The sequence below is a fragment of the Macadamia integrifolia genome, unplaced genomic scaffold (assembly GCF_013358625.1).
Source record: "Macadamia integrifolia cultivar HAES 741 unplaced genomic scaffold, SCU_Mint_v3 scaffold1734, whole genome shotgun sequence".
NCBI classification, from domain to species: Eukaryota; Viridiplantae; Streptophyta; class Magnoliopsida; order Proteales; family Proteaceae; genus Macadamia; species Macadamia integrifolia.
The window spans coordinates 25,868-51,494 of NW_024868329.1; the positions used below are offsets into that span (position 1 = coordinate 25,868).

The 25,627-nt window shown below is 37.6% G+C and overlaps 1 protein-coding gene across 1 annotated transcript; it reads left to right on the plus strand.

Moving 5' to 3' along the window:
- The first annotated feature begins 9,591 nt into the window (after positions 1-9,591).
- LOC122064724 lies at positions 9,592-25,188 on the plus strand. The gene is made up of 9 exons (XM_042628482.1): positions 9,592-9,889; positions 10,051-10,241; positions 10,682-10,863; positions 10,970-11,254; positions 11,344-11,402; positions 11,512-11,548; positions 11,680-11,751; positions 24,154-24,478; positions 24,559-25,188. The coding sequence occupies exons 1-9, from the start codon at positions 9,760-9,762 to the stop codon at positions 24,937-24,939; spliced, it is 1,662 nt and encodes a 553-aa protein (XP_042484416.1). The 5' UTR covers positions 9,592-9,759; the 3' UTR covers positions 24,940-25,188.
- Positions 25,189-25,627: the final 439 nt, after the last annotated feature.

Below are 25,627 nucleotides of genomic sequence, written 5' to 3' on the forward strand. Positions count from 1 at the left end.
GGCGGTGCCACGGTGGTGTGTTTGTGGAGTTGGGGTCGGGGTTGGGGTTGGGGTTGGAGGAGGGAACTGGTTATTCCAACTCATGTAGGCCTGGGTTTTCCAAAAAGATGAATTCTAAACTAAAAGAGGTTGAGCTCAACTAACCCATACGATACAAACATGAGCCCTGAAATTGGCCATGTTGCAATAAGAAATGACCTTTCGGAGGGTGCCATTACTACACCCGGCAAGGACCTCAGATAGTTGCCCCAGGATCATGGGATTATCCTGCCGTTGCACAGGAAGACCCCAATAAATTAAATTATATAATCCACAAAAAGGTCATGAAAGAGGATGAAACATTTTTTTTTTTTATAAGAAATAAAATATGATGTTAAATGTCATCATCAAATTTTTTAATATCAGATTTTTATTTTATTTTTTATTTGATAAAAATATTAAAATAATTACATAAGATGCCATTATAGTAAAATTATATTAGGCTACCTATATTATATGGCTGTAAAAATCAGCCGCTGACAGATAACCCAAAAATACATAAGCCTTATGTGATCCAACGCAACAAATTTTCCTGTTTCACTTACCCTTGAAATTTTTGGGCTCATCTAAGGCTAGATTTAGTTTTAGAATTTAAAACTAAAATCATTTATGGATTGCCATAAATTACGCAACTCTGATGCTGTGTACAAAAATTTTACTGTTTTCTTGGATCTAAATATTTTCCCACAGTTTGGTATGTCCCTAACCGATGGTAGATTCTCCAGTTTGAAATTGAGTTTCACCTCTATATTACTGATTTTTTCTTGCACCGCCATTAAACAAGTCTCGCCTTTTGGCAAGATTTGGCAAGAAAATTGCCGGGGGAGAAAGAGAAGGAGAAGTACAACAACGGGTGAGAGAAAGGGAGAGGGGAGGGATTGGGCTTCAGGGGGATTTCTTTTTAGTTTTTATTATTTATTTAATTATTTTATTTTACCAACAAGGGTTATCTTCACCTATAACCGACGATCACAAGAACCTATGGACCTTTGTTTATGATTATGGAATTCAAGAGTGTCTGAAGCTACTCTTCGGGCCCGTTTGATAACGTTTCTGTTGTTTCTATTTCAAGAAACGGCAGAAACATAAATTTCTGTTTCTAGAAACAGAAACGGAATTGAAGGTGTTTGATAAGTCATGTTTCTGGAAATCGATAGTTACCAGTGAAAGAATGGCCACGAGTCTTGTTTCGCCTGGGTCATTTCTTGAACTATAAGTAGGTAGAAATTTCAATTTTTATTTCTGAAAACAAGTGAAACAAAACAGTTTTATCAAACGCTTTTTGTTCCATTTCTGCCGTTTCTGGACACAGAAACGCATTTCTTGGAACGTTATCAAAAGGGCCGAATCCATAGCAATAGATTTCTTTTAAGTCCAAAAGCAAGCACCTTTAGCATCATAAACTTGGTTTTACAGGTGTGACTTGTGGGGGGTTTTAGATCCATGGAAGTTCATAAATCTCATGACCGTCAGCAAGCGAAGGATGCTGCTCTCTCTCTCTCTCTTTCTCTCACCCCCTTCATATTTTCTTTTCTTTTCTGCAGCAAAACAAACGCCGAAAGTACAAAGTTTTCATTTCTTTTTCTTTCTTTTCCTTTCTTTTCTATATTCTTTTTTCGTTTCTTTTCTACCAAACACAGACTGAATTGAAATTTTAGAGAATTAGAATCTAAATCAAATAAAGGTTAAAAGTCGGCAAACACTTGTGATCATTTGTCAACTCTGATTTGAGAATTTAAAGCCATAGCTTAAATAATATCATCTTAATGCATGAGGAATCGAATTTCACTTTCATTGGATGTTAAAATGATGCTTATGATCATAGTGAGTAAAGATTCATTTAAACATAGAAAGATTGATGAGCCATGATACTATTTCGGAGGGTGGAGAAAAATGTGGGAGACATTCATGTGAACTACGAAAAAGCAAATTCAAAAATATTTGGATTAATTTGCTTTGCAACACATGATTATAAATTACCATTTGTCATCTAAGTGGTAATCTTGTTTGTGTTTCATGGTTGACCTGATGGGGACAAGCCTTGGTTCATAGAAACATGATGCCCATCCATTTGTGATCTTGATTCTCCAACCATAAAAATATGAGGAGGTTCATTAAAGGGCTACTTAGTCCCCAAGTACCCCAAAAATACAAGCTACTGAAATCACTTTAACAAGAAATCTTCGTACCAAATCTTTGGTTGGGAGGAGGGGGGGGGGGAATCTTTCTTTTTGGATACCCTTGATGCATCCACTTGAATTTTTCTTTTTTTCTTTTTTTCTTTTTTTCTTTTATATAATTGAGCCACATAAGGAACAAGAATTTTCCTCACTGGCTTTACTGAAATATAGAAATTATGATCCAATTGAGGTCCAAACCATCAAACTGATCTCCCACGTTCTCCAACCTTCCCACATTACAGAAACAAATGCAAAATGGTCAACAACTTGGATCATCACTCTCACCTAATTGGAGACCTAAAAAACCGCCACCAAAAATAGCAATAGGGTTGTTCAGATTCACCTACTTTATTAGAAGAAGGAAGATGTGGTTGATAATAAGGGTCATAAAGAAGGAGCTTATGGTGAGGTTAATCCTTCCCTGAAATTTACCTTCTCAAAGAATAATATTGTCAAGATAGACATCGAGAGTTCACCAAATCAAGTAAAACATGGATCTATTTCTGTCATTGACCAAACAGCCATTGAGATATGCAATTTACCTCTTCCAAAAAGTAGGACAGCTGCCATATTCTCTCTCTCTCTCTACCCAACTAGCTTCCAAGGGAGACTCTAACTAGTGCTCTGTTTGTTAAGCATAGCACGGTTGACTATAATCTCTCCTCTTTTTTTTTTTTCCCAACTTGATTCTCCATATTTGAGTGATTCATTGGTAATTAATAAGATAAAACACTTTTAAAGAAGGCATCTATTCAAAAGAAAAAGAACTGGTTTTTTAATTTCCTAAACTGTAGGTTTCATTGATACGCCAAGACATTGATTCCATCATTAGCCTTTTGAATACAACATGATCAACCCTTTACATTCCAAGTGTCTTTCTTTTCCGCAATAATTGCTGCTTCCAACACTAAATCATGCTTTTGAGCCCTCCATTTATGTCTTATAATGACGAATTTCATGTTCATTTGGGACAAAGGGACTATGGTGCAGACCTTGGATTCTCCATATATGATTACATGTTGATTAAGTTAAAAAAAAAAAAAAAAAAAAGAAGAAATGACGTGTTCCTCAGTGAAGGGAATGGAAAAGTTTGAAAAGGGATTACACCATAAAGAAAGTAGAAATTAAGTATATAAAATAGGATAAAGAGTACAAAGATCATCCTACCACGTTATGGGTTTGCTATCTCTTTACATTTTCAAAAGTGGCGGGCTTAGATGAGAAGTGAGACCCTTTTATGTTACTTTTAATTGGCACATATGATGGGAGCCCACGTCTTTAATTTGCAAAGAGAATTACTGAAAAACCTCTCCTACCAAAGAGAAGAATGATAAGTACAACAGGAGTGTTAAGGTAAGAACTCATCATATTTCTGTTAGGGCATAGTGAGATAGCAGTGGAAAAGAATGCTATTAATTCACCCTAAAAGCCGTAAAAGAAAGGAAAATGCATAAAGCCTTTATTGACTAATAAAAAGTGAATTTTCTTTTGGTAGAATGAAAAGTGAAGATGAACATGAAGATGAATCTTCACTCTTTCCTATATTTTGTTTACATAGTTTTAGTTAATTACATAACCCGAAATATTACTGTTTAAGGTAAGGAACTACCAAGAAAGACTTTTATAACCCCAGGGGGTAGCGTAGTTGATGAGCAATGAATTTGGTATGAGCCGTAAACTCAAACATCCTAAGTTCGACTCCCACTAGGCACACTTTGAGCCACTCACACAGGGGTGTTTAGTGTTCTTCACTGCTTTCAGTGAAAGTTGAATAGTTCTCATTCAACCCTGGTATGACCTTATCCATGCAGTTGCGGGGTCAGTATGAACCCACGGGAATAGTCAGGCCGAAGGCCTGGATACCCGTCGTTAACAAAAAAAAAAACCAAGAAAAACTTGGATGGATGGATACCCATCATTCATTTCCACAAAGATTTAAAGGAAAGATAGTTATGATTTTGATCCATGAAATTCACAAAATGCAATCGAGTAATGACTTGTGATTGTTAATCAGAAGCTCTTCTTTTGTTAGGTGAAGTCCCATAACTTTTTGTGCATTCTGTATGTATTATCTTTGTCTCTACTTATCTCTAATAAGTATCTTCCATAGTTCCATCGTCCATGTATGAATTTTATATCAAATCTTTCTCAATCTGATTGTGCGATTGATTGTGCCTTGCCTTTACTGTGTAAGTTGTGGACCATCTCTCTCACTCACACATATCTAGAAATGCAGGATCTTTAAAGAGCAAGCATCATTTGTCAATGAATGTCAATTTCATTGCTAATGGACCACCTTCTAACAATTCTCTCTGCTAATCAACACTAATTCTCTCTCTCTCTCTCTCTCTCTCTCTCTCTCTCTTTTCTTAATGATATGATAATCCCATTCTTGATGATCGACCCAACTAGTTACGATACAACAAAAATTTCACTTTAGCCAACGATCCAATCAGAGGAATAATTGGAACCATGATATCAAACTTATTAATAGCAATATCTATTAGAAACAACAATATTTATTAGAAACTAATTTTCTAGCATTTGACTCCTTACTGTAAAGATTCACAAAGTGATTTGGATTTGAATTTCTTGTCTTACCCAACGAGTGGGTTTTGTTTTTATAATAGTTCAAATGTACAGCTGGTTACATTTGGATAAACTTCATTTGAAATTGAAATTTATCAATCAAAATAGAAACTGATCAAACATGCAGCTGAAAAATAGGGATAAGATGAGTCTGAATTTTTTCAAAGAAAATTCAAATTCAAAATTTGAATAGGAAACACATTCCTTAACAGCCCCCTCAAGATGAAGATGGGCATTTGGAGATCTTCAGCTTGTCATGTAGATAAAGAAATCTAGTGGATGATAAGGGTTTGGTGAGGATGTTAGCGAGCTGGTCTTTAGTAGAGATGAACCGGACATGAAGGTGACCTTGAGCAACTAATTGACGAACAAAATGGAAACCAACTTCAATATGTTCTGTCCGGGCATGAAATAAAGGATGCATAGAAAAGATAGGTAGCTCTCAGATTGTCGCACCATAGCACAAGAGGTTGAGAAAGAGAGATGCCCTGCTCTTTTAGAAGTGATTGTATGCATATGAATTCAGCGTTGACATTTGCTACAGCTCTATATTTTGATTCAGTGGAGGAGCGAGCAATGGTAGATTAAATCATGGTTTATCATTGTTAGAAAAAAATAACTAATATTGAAACCAATGGATAATAAATTACTAAGAAGATAACTAATATTGAAATCACAAAATGAACCCTATTATCCAATCATTCATTTAACTATCCAACTAGTTTTTTTATACTGAACAAAGAAATCAATGGAAGCATTATTACAATTTACAAATCAATTTCTCTATTCATAACCTAATATTCAATGATTTGTAACAATTCCCTTACAATAAAAAATTTTCTCACTCATATTGTAAAAAATGGTTGGTCAATTCATCAATTTATAATCTCATAATCATTTATTTTTTTATTACTTTCATTCGGTTTGATTATTGATCGGTTCAGTTCGAGTTTTATCGATTGTTTTCGGTCGGTTTTATTGGATCGGGCTAGGTTTTGGCACCCCTATTTACCATTATCCTTTGTGAAGAAAAGGGAGAAAAGAAAAGAGAAAAAGAAGAAAAATCGAAGAAGAGAAAGGGAAAGAAAAGGAGAGGGAGGAAATTAAAAGAGGAGAAAAGAAAAAGGAAGAAGAAGCATGGATTTAGGGGATGGTATCGGTATCAGTATCGGTCTCTGTCGATAATGAATCGATTACCAATTTAGGTTGGATCAGATTGATGTGTATCGATCGATTTTACCCTTACTTTTTTTAAAAAGTCTAAATTTTTTTTATTGTTTTATCCTTGAAACGATACAGATAACTGATCCGAATCGGTCTCAGCTGATAGTGATCCAATATGACCGATACAGACGATATGAGACCGATGCTTGAAACCATGAGAAGAGGTGGGAAAGAGAACCTTTTCCCTAATTTAAAATGGCGACATAAACTCTTTCATGATCATACTATGTGAAAATCTTTTCTATAAATATGACAACAGAACTTTCTTTTCCCAAAATGACCACATCAGTCTAAGGATGTGAATTTTAAAATTGAAATTGTTTATCGAAATCGAATCAAGCTGTTTACACTGAAACCGTGAAGCCATTTATTAAATGATTCGTTTGGTTTCAATTTCTAGACCAATTAAATAAATGGTTCGGTTTGGTTTTAACTGTTTAACCCCATGGTTCTGACCGAATTAACACCGTCAAAACCGACCCGTTTAAACCCTATATGACTCACTAAAATAATGAATTTCATGTAAACAAAATAAGATGAGTTTAATTTAGAGAAGAAAAAATGATCATACAAGCTGTCCAACAACCTATTTAATATTTTATTCATATTATGTAGTTAAAGCCTTGCCCCTTTAATACCTCATTGCTCATTGAATTTGATACAAGATTGAAGTTTTTATGAACAAAAACAAATTTCAGTAGGCTTGCGAGCAAACCAACAAACCGGTTGCTAACCGTTTAGAAATCGTATGGATTAAATCGCGATCGAAATCTCAAAACTGACACCATTTAATAACCGTGAAACCACAACTGTTTATTAAATGATTCTAGTTTTTGAAAGTGTAACTTTGGCTAACTTTGGCTTCAGCGAAATAAAAGTGAACCGAATCGAACCGTATTGTACCATATACACCAAAATCGAACTGATTAACACCGTTGCATCAATCCTCCACTTGGCTAAAATAGGCAAACCATGTGGACCATCTTTCTTATATAAATATCATATTAGGAAAGCTTTGCATATTTTGTTTTATTTTTTGTGTGCTAGGCCTTATTATGGTACACAAACAACCACAGGGCAGATAAAGACCTATAGGGATAGTCATGGACAAATGGTTCAATACTAGACGTCGTTTGTCTGGATGTGGATCCTCTCCAATGCCTAGTGTGTCAGAGCGCATTGAACAACTGGCGACACCCCAGTATGCACTCTTGGCAATTAAATGTGTATTAAAGGTGCTGGTGCACTTGAGAAGATCTAGTGACCAATCATGTGGCAGCATGCCATTGAACTAGAAGGGATCTGGATACTCTCCATAGAGGCCATCGCCCATAGAGTGCCCATAGATCCCTGCTTGGTTGACACATGTCTATAAAAGATCCAATGGGTCCTCTTTGCTTTTCAAAAAAATCACCCATGAGATTTTGTGAAACCCACACCCGACTTTCATTCGATTTCATCTTCTTCTCTCCCGAAATGCAAAGACTTCCTTGAATATCTAACCAAGAAGCAATTCATTGACTATCTAGAAAGGTAAAATGAGCGAATGTTATTTCCCTTGAGTATCAAACCAAGAAACAATTCATTGACTTATGACAAGAAGATTCAAATACAAACAAACAAACACATGTAGATCTTGTAATGGACATTAGCAAATAAATAATAAAATAATTTTCAATAAAAATGGTGAAGATCAGGGCTGGAAACTTGTGGCTATTGAGTTGCAACACCAAAGCAATAAAAAGTTCAATCTGAATTTTGTATCTATTGAAAAATTGTCCAACTATTTTATAGGTTCAGTAGAAATCAAACTTTCACTTGCTAGTTGATGAATAATTTCTAAAACCAACAAAATATATATATATATATATATAAATAAAAATAAAAATAAAAATTAGCACTACAGAAACACAGCAGAGAAAGAAAAGTACTAAAACCACTAAACAATGATAAAATGAAGTAGAAAATAATAAACAAGGGTTTGTACATATATCACAATGAGGATGGGGTTTGGGTTCTGAGTTTTGGGAGAGAAAAGACCCCTTTGTTCCAGGATGAGGAGATGCAACAGCGATCCCCCTCAGTTTTCTTCACTTGAATTTCTGATCTTACCAAGAACCCCCGCTGTTCTCTGTGTTTTGGGTAGAAGAAGATAAAATCCAAATGAGAAGAGTCCTGTATGATTTTCACAAGATCTCATGGTTGATTTTTTGGAGAGTAACAGCTCTTTTATAGACATGTGTCAACCGGTCAAGTACCTATGAGCACTTTATGGACGATAACCTCAATGGGGAGGATCCGGATCCGAGCTAGAAGTCTTGAGTAAAGATTATTCCCCTTCTCTTACCATGTCTCGTCTTGTCTTGGTCCTCATCATATGGCTCAAGAAATTTGTATTTAATCTCTCGAATTAGATGATTCATATGGCTAGAGACACCGATGGCTGAAAGATCGACACCAATTCAAAATCAAAATGGGTGTCAACTTCAGTCCGACATTACCCGACCTCAGCCCAACTTGGTCAATGTATGAAGAAATTCAGACTCTGAAGAATACTTCAGTCGGTAAAAGCAATTCTGAATTTTTGAATTTTAAATTTTGAAAAAGCCAAATGCCGTCTCGCCGCACGATACACATTAGACACGCGTCGCTTCTGTTTCGTAAAAAAGACTGCAAAGACTGCCAAAGACTGTCTCTGCCACTTAGAAATCTGGTACCTGTTAAAGTGGGACCCAAACCTAAAAATGAAAAACCCACAATTCGAGACACGACACACGAGACGCGGCTGTGTTCCGAAGTGTGTGGATAAGTGCAAAGTAGTAACCCACCACTACCCTTTTCTTATTATTTTCGCCATTTCTGACCCCACCCTAATTGTGGACCCCACCCCAAATGTCTTGCCAAACACTTCTTACCATTTTTACCCATTCGTCGTCTTTTCACAGTCACGGGAATTAATACTACCACGACCTTGTCATGGTAGTCGGCAGAAAAATTGACAAATCTACCCCTTATCATAGTGTGACTCGATTGTTTTATCCATCCAAACATCATTACATCTATACGTTGAAGAGGCATGATCCCTGACCATATGATTTTTATACCGTCGGATCTAGTACTACATTAATATAAATCCAGATCCAATGGTGTGCAGCAGCTTAATACCAAGATCATATCTTTAGTTTGGTACTACTCCATCGTGTCCACTCAAAGTAGAATCATTGGAGTCATAGAACACCAGACATCAGATACATAATCTTGTCGGGGAAAACTGAGAAGGGTACTTTTAAAGGGCCCTACTTTGGATACGTGTGTTATGCGTGTAGTTGTTGAGATATTTCACCTTGCCAGACAGAACAAGAAGGGTAGTTCGGTCATTTCGACTTATCAAATATCAATCGCGTTCTCAAAATCCAGGGGTAACTTTCGAAATACAAAATCCAAAAAATCCATAGGGCCCCACGCAATTTCAAAATGGCAAGCTTCACTCATAGCATGTTAAAAAAGAAAAAAAGAAAAAGAAAAAAAAAATCATTCATGACATTTATAACTTCCCTGCTAATTATACCGTAGAAATCACTCCTCTCTCTCTCTCAAATGTTTCTTAAAAACTGAAGCTTTCCGACGACAGAAACCTTATCCAACGAACAGAAGAAGTTACAGAAGCAGGTGAAGAAGTTACAGATCAGAAAAGAAACGGGAAGAACGTGATAGGGGGAGAAGCATTATGTCATGTTTAAGATTTCGGGCTCTTTTTTTTCTACTTACCCTTCTCTTCGTTTCAACAACCGTCTTCTCATTCTCTCCTGATAGAGTTTCTGATCACCCTGACATTCTTCGGGAAAGAACTGTTTCAGGTGCTCTTTCGCTAGTTCTTGTATCGTCTTTATACCTTGTTGTTAGTTCATGAATTTCCTTGGTTTCCACTTTAGCACATTTTTTTTGGTTTTTTTTAAAGGGAGATGGGTTTTTTTTCTGAAATGGGCACTTTTTTTTCTTCCTGAAATCCTTCTTGCAGGGGTAATTGATGAAGAGGTATCAGTTGGGTTGATTCCTTTGGGGACGAGGAGGTCTCTTATTCAGGGAAATGGGACGACCAACTCATCTGTTCTTATACTGGCTGCGCAAAGAACATATAGGAGGGACCCTCTCAGTGGGTACAAGCGTTATACTGGAGGATGGAATATCAGTAATACACATTACTGGGCTGTGAGTTTCTCAAGTACCAAATCAATTATCTTATACGAATTTTCTTGCTGTTTCCTGAATGGGTACTCAATTTCTACAATCAAGAAATTAACTGTGTTGTGCTTGCTTGTTTCTGATGGACTATTAGCTTCTGAAATTATGAAGCAATTTTCTCATTTGGGTTTTGCAATTTCGTTTTGTTTTTGTTTTTGTTTTTGTTTTTATGGATTCCCTGATGGCTTTGGAATAATGAAATTCTCTCATTTGGGTTTTGCAATTTTTTTTTATTTTTTTTTTTGCCCTTTTCTGGGCTGTAAATTTTCATGATGGCTGTTTTGCATAATTTTAGCGAGCTTCTGATGTTTATGGGCTGTGAAAGGTTTCAACTTTGATTGGTCTGTATTTCAGTTGTTTTTTTATTTTAGTATCTGAACATCGCTAAAATTTTCTTTTGAATTCAGTCTGTAGGTTTTACTGCTGCTCCTCTGTTCCTCATTGGCGTAATATGGTTCGTTGCCTTTGGGCTATGCTTGTCCTGCATCTGTCTCTATTATTTCTGTTGTCAGCGACCACGCTATGGCTATTCCCGAACTGCTTATGCTCTTTCCCTTATATTTCTTGTTCTCTTCACCATTGCTGCAATGTATGTTCCTCTTCTATTTTGGATTCTTTAATTCCTATTTTATGCTTGATTTCAATCATCTTATGTGACACTTTGCTCCATCTGTGTTTCATTCCATGGTTTTCAGCATTGGATCTGTAGTTCTGTACACTGGCCAGGGGAAATTTCATGCAAGTACAACGGATACGTTGGATTATGTTGTGATGCAAGCAAATATGACTGTGAATAAACTTAGGAATGTTTCAGACTATCTTTCCTCGGCAAAGCAGATTGGGGTGGACAATGTTTTTCTGCCCTCTAGTCTCCAAACCAAGATCGATCAAGTTGACGCCATGATTAATTCTTCTGCTAACACTCTTTCTCAGCGTACCTCTCAAAATGCAGATAAAATACAACAAGTGGTGGATGACGTGTAAAGAAATAATTCAAGTCTTTATTTCTATGCTTTAGATGCTGTTTATGCTGTATTCTGGTATCAAATGATCTCATTGTGTACTGCAGGAGATTGATTCTTATTGTAATTGCTGCTGTGATGATGGTGGTGGCATTCCTTGGCTTCTGTAAGCCTATTCATCTTTTCAATGACCTGATTGGATATTTAATTATTCAATATATAGATTTTTTTTTTTGTGTTGCTTGTAATGTTTCAAGTTTGATTACCTGGTGCAGTATTTTCTGTTCTTGGCATGCAGTTTCTTGTGTACATGTGAGTGATATTTATTCAGAAACCCCTTACTTATTTCTTATCTTTCCCTTTTTTTACACCATCCAATCTGGCTGGCTGGTGTATCTGTTTCAATATTTTCTTATTGGATGCTTTTACAATGATGGTTGCAGCTTGGTGATTATTGGGTGGATTCTTGTAGCAGGCACATTTATTTTGTGTGGCGTATTTCTACTGCTCCATAAGTAAGTTTCATTAATTAGACTAGATTAAATGCATGCATACATTTATTATTTTTTATATAGAGCTCAATTTGCTTGTGTGTAGCCTTGAACTGTCGTTTTTGTTGAGATATTAAAATAAAAATTGCAGCTTTCCTATGTAGATGGTCATGTTGTTATATGATTTTATTTACAGTTTACAGTTTCCAATCAAGTTTGATTGTCGTAGTGAATTTCTCAAATGCCGGTTCAGTTTCTGGCCCTCATATGACATACTAAAGACATGTAATCAACCTGTTGAGAGTTGAGGGGTCTGTTGTAACTCTTCCGCATATTTGTCACGATGTCTAGGAGATTCTAGGCATTGAAGGGAAAAATGAAGCTGACACCAGCAAGGCATCAAGGCGTCGCTGAGGTGACGAAGGCGCCCTTCCAACAAAGCCTTCAGGACTCCTAGGCAACACCTTAACAACAATGCTCTTCATTATTTTCCTAATTAAAGGTGTCAAGGTATCTCCTAGGTGTCCAAGAGCGTTGTTGGTGTCGCCTTGAATCTATGCCTCCTCCAACCTTTTGGGTCACCTAGATGCCATGACAGCTATGTTCCCAACGGACCATATGTTTACTCTTTACTTTTGTTTCGTTCATGTGGTTTTCTTCATAAATATTGGAAAAATTATGAAGCTGATTTCACCATTTTCACCCCTTTTTTGAGGGTATGCCTGGCTATACCCTCCCTGAAATGATAACAAAACAAACTTGCAGTTGACCATTTATACTTTACACTGCTCTATGCGTCATGTTCCACAACTAGTAGAAAATTCATAAGGGAAAAAGGGTTACACACAAGCTATTTGGTGGAGCTTGGTGGGGAAATTATCAAACATGGTCTACAGGTTCTGGTACTGCATTATCAAAACTATACCAACTCTTCTTGGGGCCTACGTGTCCCTTGAAAAAAAAAAGGATCAATGGATAATAATAGAAAAGAAAGTTATGAGACAAAAACTGAAATTTGCATAAAGAGTAAGGAGAGTTGGCAGAAACAAGTTACATTTTAGTATCAATACTAGCTCCCCTTGAACCATGAGATACAATGGATCAATCACATACCATGCACGAAAGCAATTTTGCACAAAAAAGTAAGCTTTTCCTAATGAAATATGTGAAATAAAGAGAAGTTGCAATGTTTTTATAGGTAATTTCCCCACCCCCACCTTTTTTAAGCTGTTCCTTCCAAAAACCTTATCTTACGAGGTGTTGCCTTGTAACTTTTAAACAACCTATATTATTGACTTCTATTTAGGTTCTTAAAGTAACCAATCAAAACTATAATAGTTCCAAACAGAATAGAGCTAATGGGGCTCCAAATTACCTAAAGCTTAGGAACTCAGAAATCCCTGAGAAAAAAAAATCAAAATTGCTGGAGATAGGAACCGAAACAAGATTTTGAAGAGAGCGAATAACAGAAAATCAGGAGGTCTGATCTAGATACTAATCTGGTCAAGTGTTTAATCTGTATGATTGATAGAGAAGAGAAACGGGAATAGAGAGTAAGAATCAGAAAATCCCACCTGATCCTATGAGTTGGCATCCCACTAAACTCAAACTTGGAATCCCACAAATCCTTCTTTGGAATCCTACCAGGGCTTCTACTGATCACCACTGCAGTAAAGAGTTTTGAATCTCACGGAACCAAAAGGCAAAAACCAATTTTCATTCACTTCGTGTCTTAATGACTGGTTACATAAGTATTTAAAGATTCTGAAAATATGACTCCTAACATGACTATAAATAGACTAAACCAACTAATAATCAAACTAGTTACCTAATTGACCAATAAAAGAACTCCAAAACTGTCTCAAAAACCTCCAGCTGTGTTTGGAGCTCCTAAACCAACTAGGACATGACATAATGAAAGAATTCAATTCGTGACAAGACTGAACTCATAGGTTCCTAATCCAACTTGAACTAGGACACATAAAAATAATAAGAATAGGAAAGAAGCTGAAGCAAAAATCCACTTAAATAGAACTCCATAGAAGACTAGGTATAGGATTCTTCATGAGACCAGGATTCCTATAGAAATTAGGAATTCAGGAATTCCTGAAACTGCAAGCTATTCTTTTTCTCTTGGCATTGACATTGGTGCCTAGATACTGCATCAAGAAGATCATGAATGACCCAGAAAAATACTTTTGTCAACAAAAGTAAGAGAAATTAGAAGTTTACAAAAGCAAAGATTTTGTTAATCCCAAGTTGACATTGAGTGGGTGGGGGTGAACAATGTCAATAAAATCCTTCCCGCAGATGTCTGTTTGAAGCTACCCTGTATTCTGTTCAACATACAAAATCATATGTTTGCCCACCTTGCACCAATCAGTGGCTAGTTCTAGCAGAAAGCCATACCCATCCTGCATGCATTCACAATCCATGCACTCCAATATAAAAGCATACACAAATGACACAAGATATAGGTGGTTCGGCTCATTGCCTACTCCACGGAGCAATACCTTTTCTAAATTTCATATTTTTCTCAGTACTCAACTAGCTTGTGACTGTTACGATAGTCCAGGTGCTGTGACAACTGCTTCAACATGAGATAGTACTCAGGCTAGGGTTTCATTCCCTTACAATGTATATGATGAGAAATATGAGTACAAGTCCCTCTCCTTACAATCAATACTGTAGGTTATGCAATTTTAACAACCTAGATCATATAAAATAGGAGTCGATGAGCAGAAATTACCTTCCTTGACTAGCAAGGGATGGAGAGCTTCTCTGAGATTCCCAGATATATTGGAATCTTCTACTTTCCCTTTTTGATGGCTAATCTTGAACCTTCAAGAGTAGAAGATTGTGGACCATCTTTTTTTTTCTTCTTTCTTCTTCTTCTATCACACACAAGGACCTTCTTTGTCCGTAATGAACTTGATGGATAATCTTGAACCTTCAAGAGTAGAAGATTGTGGTCCCTCTTCTTTGTCTTCTCCTTTTTTTCTTTTTCTATCACGCATAAGGTGCTTCCTTGTCTTTAACTAACTCCAACATCCCTCTCCAAAGTCCAACCGTCAATGTGGTCTTTAATGGCTTCTCAAGCTTGGTGGCGATGGTACTCAAGCATTCAATACAAAAAAAATCTTCAAACAAGGGGTTTTCTCAAGATTTGGGCATGAAAGCACAAAAACACTTGGCCTCTTCTCTTTTTTTTCTTCCTCTTTTCTCTTCTAGGGGTTTATCGTTTTTTTGTTCTTCAAGAAGTTATGAAAGAAATCCCTAAAATCCATTTAAGAAGATCCAATAAAAGCTCTAAAATCGTGTATGGTTTAACCACCCGGTTTAGACTGGAATCTACTGTGACAGATTGACTTTACCTCAGTGTGGGAGAGATGATTTTTATATATAACTCCAATGAAATGATTCTTGTTTCTTCTGAAAGTAGACTCAAATATCTATAATTTTTGCAGAAATATCATTCCTCTAATTATCTTTTAAAATAGCACAAAATTTGACTAAAATTTGTGAACTTAACCCATCATAAGAAACCCGGTTGGCCCTGTTTTAGTACCTCAGTGTGGGAGACATGATTTTTATATATAACTCCAATGAACTAATTCTTGTTTCTTCTGAAAGTAGACTCAAATATCTACAATTTTTGCAGAAATATCATTTCTCTAATTATCTTTTAAAATAGCTCAAAATTTGACTAAAAGTTGTGAATTGAACGCATCATAAGAAACCCGGTTGGCTCTGTTTTAGAGCAACCATACAAAAATGATCATATCTCTTTTTACCTTAGTGTGGGAGACATGATTTTTATATATAACTCCAATGAACTGATTCTTATTTCTTCTGAAAGTAGACTCAAATATCTACAATTTTTGCAGAAATATCATTCCTCTAATTATTTTTTAAAATAGCTCAAAATTTGACTAAAAGTTGTGAACTGAACCCATCATAAGAAATCCGGTTGGCTCTGTTTTAGAGCAACCGTACGGAAATGATCATATCTCTCTCGTTCGAACTTTGATTGACTCAATTCTTTTTTCTACTGATAGTAGACTCAAAGCACTACATTTCTCATGTTTATACCTTCAGCCCATATGTACTACATGGATCTCAAAAATGGGATTAAACCCAACTAATGTATAATCCATTGCCTTTTTTAGCTTACACATTGGTTTGAAGAACATGTCGTAACTTTCTACTCCAATATCTTATTGATGCGATTTCAATTGCGTTAGATTCATGGTTCAAAGATCTACAATTTACATATACATGTCTCTTTCTAAATATTTCATCCAGATTTTTGAAAATGCCCTCAAACATGCTGCCATTATATAAACCAATGATTTTTCATTTTAAATTAAGAGTCCTTCACATGCTGCTTCCACTTCACACATGCAATGTGTGACATGCCTTTGAGCACCATCATGACAACATAGTGACCGTATATAGCCACATCATCATCTCTGGCCACGTCATCATTGACCAACATATTTCAACACCGAAACTAATTCATGACATGACTTAAATAATTAAATTAACATCCTCTTTGCGTTAGTCTTATTGCACAGAACATCGTGAAACTTGATGTCTTGTGTCACTATGACTCAGTGAAGCAAGATATCAACAGCTTGTTTACTTCTAGTGCTGTCAACAGGTTTTTTCTTTTACTTGACTTACCCAACCCTAATTGAAGGATAACAATGTTTTTTTCGTACTATTACAACTTAATGGGGAACATAAGGGTAAGGAATATAGTCTGTTTGATTAAATTGGTTGCGTACTTATTTTGAAGGCTTTGCTTGCCGGAAATGGAATTTTTTTACCTATACTTTACAGGTTAGGGGTAAAGACCATCACCATTATGTGGAGAATATGGGAAAGGACATTACTGTGCCTGATCCTACCCATTGGCAACGTCATTTGATCCTACCCATTGGCAACGTCATTTACTCTTAAACCATTAAGAGCAGTAATATTTAAAAGAATCATGTGGTGAATAATCTTCTTGGACTGCACTTTAGTTTTCCATGGATGCTTTGCTTTCCTCTAATTACAGTGTGTTGCCTTTCCAGAGTCATGTTTATCTTTCAGTAATTTATGGTCCTTGAGGTTTGCTTTATCTCAAAATTATATCTACCTATAGCAATCTTAATGCCACCACCCTAGCTTGGTTGTCGTCTCTGTCTAACCTATCTTCACTTGTAGCCTGTTCCTTTTGGGAGATCCACTGACGATATCTTTGCCAACTATGGAAAAAGATGCTGGTTTTGCTTTTAGACTTCTGGGGTTTTGTTTAAGGGATCTATGTTCTGGGTTCTAGGTTAAGGGTTCTGGATGCCTTGAGTTCGTTGCAACTTCCAAAAACGGTTGCAACCCAAAATTGGTAATGAATTGGAACCCCCTCGGCATTAGTGGTTTTCCCAGTCACTCTCTACCTTGCTTTCCTCTCTTTTTCCTTTCTTTTCTTTCTTCCCTTTCCTTCCTCCCTCTTCCTTCTCTTTTCTTTTCTTCTTCCCCTCTACTTTCTTGTAGAGAAAACACTTTGTTAACAATGGATTTCACTAACACCTCAAAGTGGCTTCAATGTAGCCTATGAGTGCCAAGGAAGATAGGTGAGTAGGGTTGAATGCATCAAAGCATTTCAACCACTTTCTTCTTCAATTTCCACACTTGCATCTCTCCTTTCTTTTCTTTCTTTTGCTTTTTTTGTAGAAACTCACATTAGTTCCTAGAATGGCACACACATTTCTTCTCTTTTTCCCTATCTTTTTCTTTTTCCTTATTTCTTTTCTCCTTGCCTTTGCTTTCAGTGGAGTATCATTATGACACAATTACCTCCTTGAGCTTGCTTTAATGGAGCACATAAACCTTACCACCATTTGTCTTCTTGTACTCCAATGCATAAAAATTCTCAAATCCTAAACATCTTCTCTCAATTTTTCTTTCTTTTTGGCATCCATTCAATACCACAACTTAAAACCCCAACAGAATTTAAATCACACCATTAATGAAGGGCATTTACCTTGATAGAAACATAGATGGGCAATGGGAACCCATGCAAGCAAGGGGAAAGCTTCTCTCACTAGAGCCATGGTCTTCTTCTCTTTTCTCTCCTTTATTCTTGGCTACCACCAATGTAGGCTGCTACCTTAGCTTCTAGCAACTTCACAAGCCTTTTAAGGGAGGCATTAGACCAATTCCCTTGCTCGTTTTCTTCCTATAGGTGTGTAGAGCTTGTGTAGATGAAAATTCTCCAACTTGAATCACCCAAATCGGAGTTAAAATGAGGAAGTTATGGCCATTTGAAGTTCAGCCAGTGAGAGGCCCATTTGAAATCTTATTGCGTGGCGTAGGCTATGCAATCGGCGTGCAGAGCAATGGCACGACTTACAGCTGTTGGAACGGAAAGGCAAAAAGGCAGGATTAAATCATGTCCGTTCATTTGAAATTCGAATTTTCAAAATTTTAAAAATTGCAACAAAGCCCTTGCGCCTTTTGGAGGTTATTGTGAGGGGTTTTTGACTTTCAAAGAATTGCACAGGGCCCCTCTAAGCTAATATTAGCTTACAAAACTCCCCCTTGAATCTTTTAACTAAATCTTCAATGTTTCCGTAGAGGCCCTCCAATCTCCATTCCACAAAAAAACATACTAAAAATCCTTTGACCAACCCAAGAGCTATTTCCAAAATAAAATTTTGGAAATTCCAGATCGATTTCATGGAAAACTCCATAACTCTCTTATATGTCGGACGACGACTCGAATCTCTACAAACTTCTGGAACAATCCATCAATAGTCTTGCCATATAAAATGATGAAAGTTTCCCTGAACATTGCAGGAGCTGTAACTTCTTCATCCGATATCGAAATGGGACAAATCCGGGTGCATTGGAAAGAATTTGTTATGCTCGTAGGGTTACATTTAGGAGTTGACACCAAAAAAGTCATCTTCAATGCTGAAAATGCCCTCGAGTGAAAATAGGTCAAAGTTACCAATATCACACCCAAAATCTGCACCACCTACCAATGTTGAACCAAAGCACTCAAACACCATCACACACTATAGCCATCTTTTCGGAGAGATTGTACATTGCCACATCATCATTTCCACCTCATCACAGCTGGTCACGCCATCACTGTCATGTGGTCGAGGTTGCTAACAAGGACAACCAGAATACAACAATCTCCCCCTTTGGAGTTGTTGGCAATCTTCTCACCACAAAATAAGCTCTATATGCTCCAATGCTCTGATGAGAAAACTCTCTCCCCTTTAACAAAAAATAAGGCAAATGGACTCTCCCCCTAGGTCACATATGGTGGTAGTGTCAACAAGCAACATGCTCCCACTTTTCCTGTGCACCTAGTGCTTGGGAACAATAACCACTCCCAGCTTCTAAAGAACCTAGCTTGCTTTTTGGGAAGTGGTTCAGTGAAGATATCTATCTGCGCACTGCTTGCTCCACTTGAACCCTCTGATCCTTCAACATCTGCTTCATTCATAACACTTGTGTACAGCATGATGTTGTCGCTATGTACTTGGCCTCTGTAATGGAAAGTGACACTGAGTTCTTGTTTCTAACTATACCAAGTTACCAAAATATTTCCCAAATGGAATTCACATCCATTTGTGGTCTTCCCTGCCATCCACATAAGCACCTACCACACTATTATGACTAACAATTGCAGACTTCACATAAATCTAGTAGATCTTGAAATCATTGTACACCTCCAAAGCCAAGAACATTTTGATAGCCTCAAGTCTTGCAACTTGAGAAAAAGGTATTCTCAAAACAATACCCTTAACCTGAGCACTTCAGCTTGAGAACTCTTCCCTAACTGGAATATCTCTTTGCTTAATTGGTGTTCCTCCACTACATGTAAGAACACTCTCTTTAGCTTCAGTACCAAAAAACTGCAATATTTCTCTCTAGAGTGATCTCTCCCACTATGGGATATAAGCATCTATAGGAGTGCCCATACACATCTTTCTAATCTTACAAATGTGAGAGATCAAACTACATAGGAGTTTCCGTATGCATCTTCCCTGTCCTATAAGTTAAAAACTCAATTGCTCAACTGACCGCACGTGCACCCAACATTGATTATCAAGACAAGTGTTATCTCAAGTGGATATACACCATCAACAACCAACTGCAGTACACAAACTGCTTGTCATATATCTCTGCATCTGCACAAAACAACATATCACTCCCTTTGTCATTAGTGCTGAAGCATCTGACTCTGTCCAAGTCAGACAATCACCATAATCATTGAAGAACTCCACTCTGACAACTGCCACAGAGAAAGATACCAACTGAACCTCTGATGCATACAAAAGTTGATTGTTGGCTGCCATACTTACAGCTGCATACGTCTGACCATCACTGACATCCTCAACTACTTTGTTCTCTAATTGTCACTGAACTATACATCTGATGATTGCTCCATAAAAATGCAAATACTCAAGGAAACTGCACTGTGTGTCAACTGATGCCTCTAATCCAAGCACTACTGTAGGAATTCCGCTGCCATTATTTGAGTCCTGCTAGGGGCACTAATAAATCTCTAGTGAGTTTCTGGCTCCTATGCACTTAGTGCACCTAGTGCGTGGGAGGTGTGCCCACTCCCATACCCAACTTGGGTGGTAATGGAGTAGTAAGTACAGCTATACACACCTCTGTGTCTCTCTCTCCAAACAGGTTGACCTATTGCCTTAGTCTTTTGCATCTGCTTCTTACCAGAAGCTCTCTTGCTCTGTCTATCTTTCTGCTCAATCACTTCCAACTGTTTTTAACTCTGTTTGTGCCTCTGTCCTTCCAAACCAACTGACTCATCTGTTGACTGCTGAACTAAAGGTCTGCTCTTTTTGACACCGTCCAGCACAACTCTATTGGCCATCTATCTATTCTGCCTAACTGGTGCTTTGATACCCAGAGTTTTAACTTACTTAAAAACAGATGGGACCCACACAATCCTAGTTAGAATCTTAATTCCATATACCGCCTTAAATCCTTAAAGAAGCCTATTACATTGTTAAACCAAAAATAAAAGGCCTAGGTCCATAGAATTGAACCATAGCCAACATAAAGTATTGGGGACTCTTACCTACATCAGTAGAGTCCCATAACACTTCTTTCAATAAGGGTAAATTCTATTATTTTATATATGGTACTCAAAATGCATACGATACGATGACAGTTCTTGAGAATTATAGAATGGCAAGTCACTTTCAAATTATTTTGAAAACTTTTGTTTACCCTACTTAAAAGATACCAATGGAACGGATAAACGGGCAATACCTATGAAAAATTGACTTCATTTTTGTTTTCACTTTTGAAACGAACCCGACAATGGAATCTAAATCAGTAGCAGGTGTACTAATCGAGCTAAACGTGGCGCTTGATATTTTAGGCGCTAGTTCAATGCTATCCCTAATGCTTTGCCCTTCTCCCTCCATTCGGGGGCTAAACCCTGGGAGTGGGAGAGATTGAATGAGCTGGTAGGCGATGGTAGATTCAACCTTTATTGGCGATGGTCTATTCCGTCTCTTCTCGAACAACTAAATGAAAGACTTCCTTAGTCTTCCCTTGACCTATCTCCCCCTGACCTATGATAGGCAATACTCTACTCTGATCTTCTGGGCTCTTTCTTCGGATTTCGAGTAGTAGGGTGTTTCGACATCAAGAGGAATCTGGATTTGAGCTACCTTTTCTTTCTGCTGATTTACAATCAGCCTGCAGTCGAGTTGCTCTACGACCAATCTCTCTCGGCGGTCGAGCTGCTCTACGACCAGTCTCTCTCGGTGGTTGAGCTGCTCACGACCAGTCTCTCGGTGGTCGAGCTGCTCTACGACCAGTCTTTCCCAGTGGTCGAGCTGCTCTAGGTCGTGGTCGATGATACGGTTGAAAAGACCAACGAGCGGTTTTTAATAGTACGTCACTACCTGTCAGTGCCTTATGAGTTCTAACGTCCTACAATCGTACCGAAGTTTACTAAAACCTACGGCAAGTGCTCCGATAAGGGTGGTTGTAGATCAGTAGCAAGAAAAGCTGATCGTAGGCCACCCTATATAAACGGGATAACGTGCCCCCACATTTTGACTTTTGGCACTTGGATAGAGGTATTTTTAATTCCAGGTACTTTTATTCTCTTCTATTGCGGTTTAGATAATAGTTAGGCATTGGGGGTTTTATCTAAAGGGGACCTCATCTTGATCGGCCTTAGACAGGGGTCAGAGAGGAGGAGACTTAAGATCCCTTTCATAAGAGCATTGGTGGTTTGGAAGAGGAAGAGCTGAACTACTTAAACCATTTCCCAAATACTGCTAATTCCATTGGGTTTTTAGTCATCCAATAGAAGATTGTTGGGTTCTTAAAGATCAGATCCAAAAGTTATTAAATGATGGCGTCATTGAAATAGAACCTCCTAAGCAACCTGTGGTCATCTCAATCCGGTATGTAGTAGGAGATCTTTTTTGCCCGGTAGATGAGATCTCGCCAAGCATAGCCAAAGCCTGCGCTCGTGGCAGAAAGACTTGTAAGTCTTTCACCGAGTAGTTGGGCTTATCAATAAAGTCCACCTGCTGGCTTTTGGTTGTTTAACTAAGGAACGCTGCATTGCGGTTTACCTGTTTACCAAGTGGTTCTTTAGGGCGAAGAAGAAAATGGGTTGGCTTAATGTCGCTCTTTATCTAAATGCTTCCTCCGTCAGTCTGATGAGGACTTATGGAGGGGCATTCAAACGACATGAGCCCGCTCAAGTCTAACATTGGCATGTGACACTCAACTTCCTTAGAAAGGCCTTTGAAAGGAGACCCGGGAAAGAAAGAGCTATGCTATACGACTACATGAGGGGAAAGCAGTCGTAGAAGCTTTGCCCCTTGCTTTACAGAGATTGTTATGAACTCACTAAATGACGTCATTCTCCCGGAACGCTAGCTAAGCTAATTGTATCCTACTTAAAAGAACTTCTGGGAATAAGTCAAAAGGCAATCAAGAGAAAGTTAAAATTTTTTAATACACCTATAGAGGTGCCATTTAGATGGAGTGAGTGAGTGTGTGTGCGTGTGCGTGTGCGTGTGCGTGTGTGTGCGTGTGCGTGCGTGTGTGTGCGTGTGTGTGTGCGCGCGCGTGTGAGCTTACAGCGATCTCTACGCCCAAGATATATTTATATATACACTATTTTAACCTATTTTATCTATGAAGTTTGTTCTACTTGTATTTTACATGCTTTTCTGTTCAAACCTTGTTTTAGAATGTTCTTTGTTTTGATATGCACATTACAGGTTTTTTGGTATTAGAAAAATGTGAGTGACAAAAGTAGGCCATGCAGCAATTTTCATGTTCTGCTCCTGGATTTTATTTATTTAGTTATTTCATTTTTTTTTTCTGGGGGGGGGGTATTAGAAAAATATTAAGTGATAAAATATTGGATCTGCTCGTGCACATTTTAACTCTTTTTCAGCCCTATTTTTCTGTCTTTTAACTAGTCTACTTATAATCCAAATTAAGAATATTCTAAAACAAAGAAAATTCCAAAAGATTCTAAAACAAAGACTGGAGTCTTCTCTATCCACTTAATTTGAAGCCCCAGCTGTATGAGATGTGTTTCAGATAAAATTGCATGCATTTTGGTGCTTTCATGTGGGTTCTTCTGGATTGCATGATATTGAGTTCTGATTATTCACTTTTGGTGATTACACTTATCATAGGAATTTATGGTTCTGATCTTGTAATGTTTGAAAGGAAAAATTTTTCGTTCTTCCACGTAAATTTGAAGGTAAAAATACCAATTCAGGCCAGCTGTAGTGATGCAGTTGTGGTTAAGTGTTGAATGGGCACAGACATGAGTTGAGGGGCTTGAGTCAGGGAGCTTGTAATATGTGAATCAGGGACTCATCCAAACATGAGCACTGAAATATTTTGTGAATTTGATATCATATACATGGAAAAGAGCATGCACAAACTAATATTGATGTTTATAATCACCACTCCAACAAAAGTTCATGTTTCAAAAGATTAAACTCATCTGAATGCTATATTTAGTCAAGACGAACATAACACAATAAATGTGAAAAAGAAACCCAGAAGCATCTTACCAGAGATTATGGACCCTTGGAATCCAACTGGAATACTTTGTCAATTTACTATGCAATTCTGCCATTTCTGATATTAATCTAAATATATGTTCCACCTTGGGGAAATTTTGTGCTGGTGATTTTAATCTATAGTTAAGTTCCTCTTGGCGAAAATCTACCTCTTTGAGCAGGACAGGACTTGTTTATGATTTCATCTGTTTCTAATTTTATTTGCCTTTTTCTTTTTTCCATGGGGGTGGGAAGCTAAAACATTTGGCTGTAGTAATTTTCGGTCCAAATTTGGTAATAAATGGATTTCTAATCCTTTTTTCTCATGTACTAGTGTTGTTGGAGACTCGTGTGTTGCAATGAACGAATGGGTCCAAAACCCAACTGCCCATACGGCTCTGGATGATATTCTCCCCTGTGTGGACAATGCAACGGCAAATGCAACCTTGACACAAACCAAGCAAGTTACTTTCCAATTGGTCAATTTGGTGGACCAGGTCATTGCAAATGTCTCAAACAGAAACTTCCCTCCAAACTTTACACCTTTATATTACAATCAATCTGGTCCCTTGATGCCTCTCCTCTGCAACCCATTTTTCCCCAACTTGATGGATAGGCAATGTGTAGCTGGTGAAGTGGAATTCAACAATGCAACACAGGTACTGAGCTAACACCTACGACCTATACTCCAAACAAAGCCATGGTGGAACAAACTGCTAAATCATATTGTTTCATGCAGGTTTGGAGGAACTATGTCTGTGAGGTATCAGCAAATGGGACTTGTACAACAGTGGGCCGCATGACCCCCAGCATGTATAACCAAATGGCAGCTGCAGTGAATGTGAGCTATGGGCTGTATCGCTATGCTCCATTTCTAGTTCAGCTGGAAGATTGCACCTTTGTGCGAGATACATTCACAGAGATCAATATGGACTATTGCCCTGGACTACGGCGATACAGTAAATGGGTCTATGTAGGATTGGTGATGGTGTCGGCCGCAGTGATGCTATCTTTGATCTTTTGGGTACTCTATGCTCGAGAGAGGCGACACCGTGTATACACCAAACAGTACGATGCAGCTTATGGTGCAGAACCTAAGGCCCATGACAGAAAATTCTAGTTTAGGTAATCTCTTTCAAGTCAGTTATGAGTTTTCTTCATACAACAATATCAATTTCAGCCTATGTGTATACATGGTGGTTGGTGACATTTGTGCATATTTTGTGAAATTTCTCCCTGGGTTTGGTGTGTTTGTGTTACATGTATTTATATTTGTTTTAAAAGGGGCATATTTTGCTCTTTGTGGTCCATTATATACTTCACTTTCTCCCTGCCTTTATTGCATTTATGCATTTATGCATTTTTTCTCCATTGGTCCCTAAGAATCATCCTATATAAACCAAGAAGACAATGGAGTTGAGAAGGGAATTGCATTCATCTTCCCTTCATTTCTCTTCACCGTCTTCTATACTATAAAGGAGGAGATTACCTCTGATGGCTACAGCTGTTTGATCCAATTAAGAAATTTTCAAAGTTGCATTCTAGCACGTTTTGGCCTTCTATGCACAATGAGCACTTCTCAACTACTTCAACACTTCTAAAGGTCAGCTACTGAAGCATCAAGCCTCCATTATCTTGGAAGAATAGTTTATGTATAGCAGCTCAGCAAGACGTGGAAGGTAGGAATTTGCACACTCATAGATTCATTGCTGGTCTTTTCTTTCTTCTTGGCTGAGTCAACTTTACTACCTTTCAAGTTAAAGTTTCTATGGGGGTCCCTATATTATTGTGATAACTACTATGGAGAA